Here is an 8070-nt window from a genome sequence, read left to right on the forward strand (position 1 = left end):
TAGATGCCAACCAAAATATGTTCTAAACTAAACTCGATTAGTTCAGGTTTTTGGAAGGGGAATTGGAGGAAAGTTACATCGATGGAGCCCACTGGGGTGGCATAGCCTCTCCAGACATACAAGTCTTAGGTGGTTTGGGATTTAGACTCTTATCAATTCATAATAAAACATTGCTTCTCAAGTTGGCATGTCAATTATGGGCAAAAACTTTTAAGGGGAAGTATTTCCCAAACATTAATTTACTTCATCTCTCTAAAATGTCTAAAGTGAACTCAATTCGCATTCTAAACTGCACCGCTCACTTGGTCTCGTCTTACGCTGGTTCATAGACGGACAGAACTGCGCCCTCCCTAAGGCTCTTTCTGTAGCTAATCGAACAGAGTCTTAATTTGGGTTTACGATTTTAAACTCCTTCAACTTGAGTAAGGGGCAATTAAAAGAATGTTACAACCTCTTAATTCACGACTTCGGTGGTAACAAGTTGCACCATTACTTGAACCATGTATAGGTTGTGATGATTATAAGTGTACTGTATAAACCTATAAACATTTTTGCCTAGTTGGGGCTATTCCGAGTGGGCCGCAGGTCCAGCCCAACTTCATGGTTTTCAATCTGGATAAAAAGTGGGGCTTTTCGGCTAGGCCTGGCATGAGCCTTTTCCTTAGTGTTCAGTTTGGTTCTGGGCCTATCCCAGCCCAGCCCAGCCCAAACTTGCCTGGTTTACAACGCTTTCATGGAGACAGATATGGTTCACTGAAACAAGAAGTTATGAACCATTCCATTACTGGAATGACTGAGCAACATTATCTAAAAGGGAGGATTGGTTGTGATCTCTTTATCCTAATCCTCTGGACGGATACAATATGATTTGGAGTTATCCCAATACCTTCTAGTGCTTTATTCCCCACCCAAAAAGAAAATGTGAAGGTTCTATAGTGACCTCTACATGCATTATTTACACCTCTGTGGACCAAAATCAATATTAGAATAGCCTTCTTGAAGATCCTGAAAACCATCATCTTTGTTACCTGGATTTGTGGTCTTCATCTATTTGTTTTTTACCTAACAAAGTATGATTTCCCACTAAACAAATTGAAATTTAGGCTCTGGTTCTGTCTCTTGTGGACTGTGAACTAGCATTTAGTTTGTCAAAATCCATGATTCATGACCAAAACACAGCTCACTTTGGAAATTTAGTTTAATTAGATTTGGACTTTAGGGATCATTCCATCTTTCATTTTTAATTAAAAACACAACTATTTAAGGAAAGCAAAAAACTAGGGTTGGAGGTTAAAAAGGGTTATTGGGTTTAATAAGATGATATTAGTTCCATTCTTTGCCTTAAAGAAATGGATAAAAAAAAGGCTTCGTATCCATTATATAAGGCCCAATCTATATGACAATGGGGCCTCACTGTTGGACAGACCATGGCCCAAAGAAATCACTAACTCCAGATGATTTGCTTGATCAGAGTTTATTGGATTATTTGGTTAACAATTATTCATGAAAGTGGTCCTAACCCCAAACCAAATTATTGATAACTTTGGATTGTGGCTTGTGAATCATCCAAAGCAGATTTCCCACTTTAAGTCCAGAAATAAGTACTATGAGGCACAATTATCAGTTAAGAAACCTTCTATAAGAAATGTTTGAAGGAAAGGTTATCTTGAAGGCTTCTTCAACCTAGAATTGGTGACCCTTAATTTTTTTTTTTTAAAGATAAATTGATGACCATAGTTTATTGAAACAGAGGCAAAGGTGTACAAAAAGCTTGTCATGGTGCATGTGAGAAGCTACTGGTTCACTTATGTACAAACAGAGACTAGTGAAGCAACTTTAGGGTATTATAAAGCTAAAATAAAAGCTTTGAGAGTTTCTTGTTGTTGCCTGGAAAGATTCTGTTTGAAGAGCTTCCCAAATCACTAAAAAGGAATCTTTGGAATGAAACTATGAAATTCTGGAGTGTGGAAGTAACCATTGCTTCTCCCCCTAAATCATGATTATGTCATACCACTAAGGAAGCATTGTAATGTCCATGCTGCTTCCCCTTCTCAAAAAGGGTTATTAAAGCCATGAAACCTATTCAGTCTAGAGTTTGATATTAAAAGAAAGCTTATAAATAACTTTTTCAAGATTTCTGTTTAAAAACTTTAAAGAGGAGAGATAATTGTCATAATTTCTTTCATGGGAGGAGGTACATTTCATCCTCTCATATAGAGTGTCAATTGGTTGGTCTGATCCAGTTTCGATCGGCTGAACCAGTTTCGGGTCTTGTATTGAGCCAAACAGAAATCAAACCATTAAGAAAAAATTATATTTTGATCTGGTTTGGTTTGTTTCGGTCGTTTATCGGTTGGTTTACCAGGCTTTTAATCTGTACATTATCAGATTCTTACCCGTACGGTTTTTCCACCGGTTTCAGTCATCCCAACCGGTTCGACCTGGAAATTGACACCCCTGCTACCATTGATCAAAATATTTTACATTTGATAACAACCCAGCAAGAAATCCAAGGTGACCCACCTTAGAAAACCTTTCCTCCTTCACATAACATTGGCAGATGAATAACAATGCCAAAGCTACCTACACAAAATCAAGACACTAGTGTCAACTTAGGGTAGGTATGGATGTGGATCCAACCTATGTATGTGGGCCTAAAGAAGAAGGTCCATTGTTGTGTAAGTAAATTAAATATGATCCATCATTGCTTTAGATTAATTAGCAATGTCATCAAAAGGACCTATAAAGAGTTAAGGACAAGCGATTATGTCAACAAAACAAAATAAATAGAATTAATGGTGATAATGGTGATCTGTACAACCATGAGCCATGCATTAGCTATTAGGTTCTTCTGTTTGTTCACTTTATTGAGTCATCACTGGTAAAGAATGAAGACCCTTGCTATGTAATGTTCCAAACTTTCAAGTGAGTTAATAACAACCCACCTATGTCACCCCCTTTTTGATAAGGGGAAGAAGGGGTGTTGGGGCGCGCGATTCAACGAATTGGATCGTATCGGTTGGTTGAATCGGCTGATTCGGATTGAAATTAATCGCAGTTAGTCTTGATTCAGATTCAGTGATTTAGAGGTTTTTTGCCAATTACTTTTGATTTTGCAAAAAATATGAACGATTCAGATCAAAATCAACAGTGACCAGTTCCAAACTCCATGACAAGAACAGTGGTTGAGGGAATTGTGCCTAAGAAATGAGGACCACGTTTCTAAACTTTTCAACTACAGAAATAGGTTCTGTTCATCTTAGTTGGTCGGATGTTGGAGTTTGCATGTCACTGGAAAGTGGGGACTAGGGTCTGGAAAAATTCAGTCAAGTTGGTCAAAGTGGGGTTTAGGGTTTTGTTAAAGGACAACAATGGCAACTTAAGAATAATAGTGACTAGTGGGGGTGGGGGACAGAGGGTTGGAAGATTTCTCATGAACTTCGAATCTAAATGGATGTGTCATTTAACAAAATTTGTTCCTCCACTTGGTAATTAGTCATTTTAAAGACAAAAAAATTAAAAAAAAAAAAAAAATCTCAACCTTTGGTACAGTTTCAGCATATTGACATTATTAGGTTGAGCTGATCAAAAGTTATATTAAGATAAATCCAAGATACCAAATGAGATAACCGTTAACAGACTATACCAACTTAAAAGTTAAAAGGGAAGAGGGTTTCCCTGTATTTGTAATTTTGTATAGTCTCTTAACGGTTAAGTAAGCCGCATTGGGAGTGTACCTTTAAATTTCGGATAAGTAAATTATATTAAAAAATAATAATAAATATATAAAAAAAACAAAAAACCACCTAGAACCCCTTTAAAATAGACTTAAAGAGGAAAATAGAAGCCCTTAACTAAAACGGGATAGTCCTCGCATCAATCAAAGTGCCAAAAACAAAGAAATTACAACCGATAGTAAATCAGAAATCAGCATCCCTTTTAATCAATTTACAAAATTCCTCTGAGAAGTCAACCAGTTAGAGAATAATCTCCACATCACCCGTAGGTAAGGAGACAATGTAATCTGCTGGTTAATTCACCTCCCTTCACACATGCTTATATTCCACAGAAGAAAGAGAGACTCAAATGGTGGATTTTGCTCCTCAACCACTATAATGCCCAAGGTCTTTTAATCTTTCCTTTTAGCAAATCCACAGTCAATTTGAAATCTGACCGAATAGACACGTCATAGAAACCTTTTTCAATACATAAAGTCATACCTCAGAAAATAGCGTACAACTCCATAGAAAGGACTGATCTATCTACACCCACACCTGCAAAAGCAATAATGGGGAGACCCGTAGCATCACGAATCAGCCCTCCATAAGTGGCATTTTCTTGGGATAGAGAACCATCACAATGCAAAGCAAACATAGACTGAAGAGGTCGAAACCATGAACATGCCTTCGGTAAAGTAAAAATCCAATGCATATTAATTCCCCAACTATCAACAAGAAACTGATTTCTAAGGGTTTAAGTCCCAGTAAAAGAAATGAAGACACACCTAGAAAGCACATCTTCTTTAATTGCAGCAACAACTTAGGATCTTGTTCTTGTCTTATTACGGAACAATCTAAAATTCCTCTCTTGCCATACATGCTGAATAGTAGAACAAAAAACCAACTTACCAATTTTTTGAATGGAGTCATCTCTACTGAACTCATCTTTAATCCAAACAGCTTCAGATTCCACATTCTAAACTTGTCTACTACTTTGGGTACATGAAGAGAGAAATTTCTCCCATATTTTTGAAATAAAAGAACAATTAAAGAAAAGATGATTCCAACTCTCCAAACAAGCCTAACAAATAACACAATTAGGATTTATCCCCACCTATCGTCTAATAAACTGGTCTATGGTTGACATAGCATCCACAATGCATCCCTATCTATGTTGATACTCCTACATACACTCTCTCATTGGTCCTTGTGCTAATGCAAGCGCTATACAACTAGACATCAATCTCTTGCCTGACAAAATAATATCGTACGTAAGAAGACAACGAAGTAATTTCATGTGAAGAGGAGAGTTATAAACACACAAGTGTCACCATATCCTAATCAAGAACTTTTCCCCCTAATTATAATTCTGTGAAGTGTGACACTGCACACATGTGGGGGGCCAATGGGAGCCCGTTCAGAGGTATCAACACAAGGGGTTGGGATTTTTTTTTTCATTTAGGGGGGATGAGGGCGTCATTTTGCACAGTCCTGTGCCTAATCTTAACAGGAGTGGGCCTATCCATTTGCGTAAGGATAAAGAAAAAAATAACAGAGGGAGATGACGGTTCTCCCAGTGGCCAGGAAACAAAAGAGGACAGCAAGGTCATTTTATATAAGAAGAAAGATAAAAACAGAAATATGTATCCTAACCGGCTCAGAGAAAGAAAAAAAACTCACAGAAAATTACTTCCCAACAAAAAATTGTGGAAGAAGCGCTATTGCAAGTTGCAACAGCCAGAGCCTTAGTGGACTTTCTGTTTCTATTTATTTATTTATTTATTTTTGTGAAAGAGCCTTGGATTGACTTGATGATAGTTGTTGATACCAGTGGGGGGAGCCAAATGCAAACATGAAGCCGTGGAAATGAATTAAGAGAACATATTCACAAAAAAAAACAAAACATTTGTTACCTACAAATATTCACATTTACAAGGAAATTTCATTTAAAGTTGGACAGGGCGCCTACAATTTTTTTAAAGCTCTTACAACATCACAACACTCTTCTTCTTACTTTAGATGGATTGGGATTTGGATTTGAATTGTGTGTGTGGTGGTCTTACAACTTACAAGCATATGCCATGCCCCCCGCAACAAAAACAAAAAGCAGATGCATTTCTTTTGGTTCAAGCACACTTAAGCAACCACACCTTTACAGCACATAGCACCAACCGGAGATTCTCTCCCTCTCTCTCTCTCTCTCTCTCTCTTTCACTTGGGCTGCAAAGAGGAACCAAAGATCTCAGATGAAACCCTACGCCTGCACCCAATGCTTTCCCCTAATCTCTCATCTTCTCCGTGGATGATGTTAAGTTATTTCTGCCTCTCCCAAAATACTCTGCATCTCCTACATCACTTCTCCTCAAAGCGAAGCACCTCGCTTTACCCTGGAATTTCCAAAACCAAAATTTGTATATAGATCATAAAAGCTAAGAAAAAACAGAACAACGAGAGATGAAACAAGCAAGTCTTCCAGCTAAACTCTACACTTCATTAAGAGAGTCGATGTTTATTTCAACAAGGGAAGGAAGGGATTTCAGAACATTATAATTTAAACATTACATCCTCTGTGAATCAATTATCATCTGAGAATTAGGATTCATATTTTACACAGTTCCATCAATAAAGGAAGAGGGATTAGATATAGTTACCTCAACTTCGCATTTCCCCTCAGAACGAGTTCATCTCAAGACAGTAAGTTCGTCTCTTCACCAGAAGCTTCGCGGCCATCCCATACGGCTCTTCAAAAGCTGCTGAAACCAAAGAACAATCAGAGAGATCCTTCTTTGTCGACGCCGCCGCCTGCTCACTCGGCCGAATGGCAACCAGTGTCGCCCCCTTCAGCACAACCCCATTGGGGAGCTCCAGGTGCGGAGCATACCAGAGCCTCATGTTGAGAGCAGGCACAAGAGTTCGCTTCGAAGCGGTTGAAGCAGATAAGGGCTTCACCCTAAGCTCCTCCAATTGCTCTCTGTTCATACACAGCACACCTTGCCCATCAGCATCTGTGAGAACAAGGCTGTCAAGGGTACGATGCTCCGCAATTATCGGCTGAAGCAAGTAATGCCTTGCAGAAGCTGCGATCAGAGAACTAATCGTCCAAACGACTCTCAATTTCAGCCCTCCGTTGGTATAAAACGATTCGGGTATGTTCCCATTGTCGTCTGCATTGCCGGCGACAATCGAGGCATCACCACCGGTGTCCGATTTAGAGGTCCCAGGGGAGAGAACAGAGGAGGCACCAAGGATCGCACAGTTATCAAGGGTCGATCCAAAATCGGCTCTCCATTTGAGTAGAACACCAGAATCGACCCCTAACTCTCCACTTGGGAGCTCAATTCGGAGCTGACGGATCTCATTGAAGTTCTTAAGGACCTGTGTGGGTGAGTGGTGGGTAACTCCACTGGCCTCCGTATCGTCCTCTTCAGCTCCTCCAACAACACCACCAACACCACCAAACCCGGAAGACGACGATGTAGAAGTTGAAATATTCTTCTTGGGTCCAATTAATTGTCCGATCGCTTGCAGAGGCTTCACAATTCCGCCGAACACAAAACGAACAAAGTTCGCAAACACGCCTCGGTTCTTATCGGCGGCAGCGGCACCGGATGAGGCATCATCGTCGGAGATAACGCAATCAACTCTCACCACAACGTTGTCCACCTGAGGAACCAAGTCATGGAACCTGCGAGAGACGACGCAGCAGCGACCCAAGGCTTTAACGTCACCGATCTTGTTGAATACTATGAGTAACAGAGAATCTGGTAACCTGTCGAAGTGGTCGATCTCTGCTTCGGATTCTGAGTCCGACTCCCGCTCTCGGTCTGGTTCTGGCCATATTCGACCCCTGAGATCAGGTCGGAGAGAAGAAGACATAAGAGAGAGAGAGACAGTGATCTGATCTGAGAGAGAGAGGGGGGGAGAAACCCTAACACCAAAGAAGGCAAACCCTAAAGCTAAGGAAACGCAAAGGGTTTCTCCGCGAAAGCTTGAAACCGTCGGAGATAAGACACGATCGTCTCAACAGATATGAGAGAGAGAGAGAAAGAGAGGGGCAGGTGAGAGGCACTTAAGAGAGGGAGAGAAGAAGAAGAAGATCAGATGAGGCAAAGGCATAGGTAGAGCCAGGGATCTGGCTTTTAGGAGAGAGAGAGAGGAACTGTGCTGTGTGTGAGTGAAAAAAAGGTGTGTTCTTATTTTATTTTTGGGAGAAACAATTTCGTTTCTCTGTCTGTCTCGCTTTTTTGTCGTTGCAATTATATTTTTCTTTTTTTGTATTTTAAAATTACGAGAGAGAGAGAGAGGGGTAAGGAGGTATTAAGGCCAACTTTGTCCGGTTTAGGCTTAAACC

The 8070-nt window shown here is 40.0% G+C and overlaps 1 protein-coding gene across 1 annotated transcript; it reads right to left on the reverse strand.

Annotated features, from left to right (window-relative positions):
• Window positions 1–5977: 5977 nt before the first annotated feature.
• Window positions 5978–7794, reverse strand: LOC122651802 (F-box protein At5g46170-like). Its single transcript, XM_043845340.1, has 2 exons — window positions 6371–7794; window positions 5978–6106 (listed from the first exon to the last, which is right to left on the reverse strand). The coding sequence occupies exon 1, from the start codon at window positions 7593–7595 to the stop codon at window positions 6390–6392; it is 1206 nt and encodes a 401-aa protein (XP_043701275.1). The 5' UTR covers window positions 7596–7794; the 3' UTR covers window positions 5978–6106; window positions 6371–6389.
• Window positions 7795–8070: the final 276 nt, after the last annotated feature.

Source organism: Telopea speciosissima, chromosome 2 (assembly GCF_018873765.1).
Source record: "Telopea speciosissima isolate NSW1024214 ecotype Mountain lineage chromosome 2, Tspe_v1, whole genome shotgun sequence".
Classification (NCBI taxonomy): Eukaryota; Viridiplantae; Streptophyta; class Magnoliopsida; order Proteales; family Proteaceae; genus Telopea; species Telopea speciosissima.

Excerpts from the sequence above, each read along its gene's own strand:
- LOC122651802 (XM_043845340.1), bottom strand. The coding sequence starts at position 7,595 with ATGTCTTCTTCTCTCCGACCTGATCTCAGGGGTCGAATATGGCCAGAA.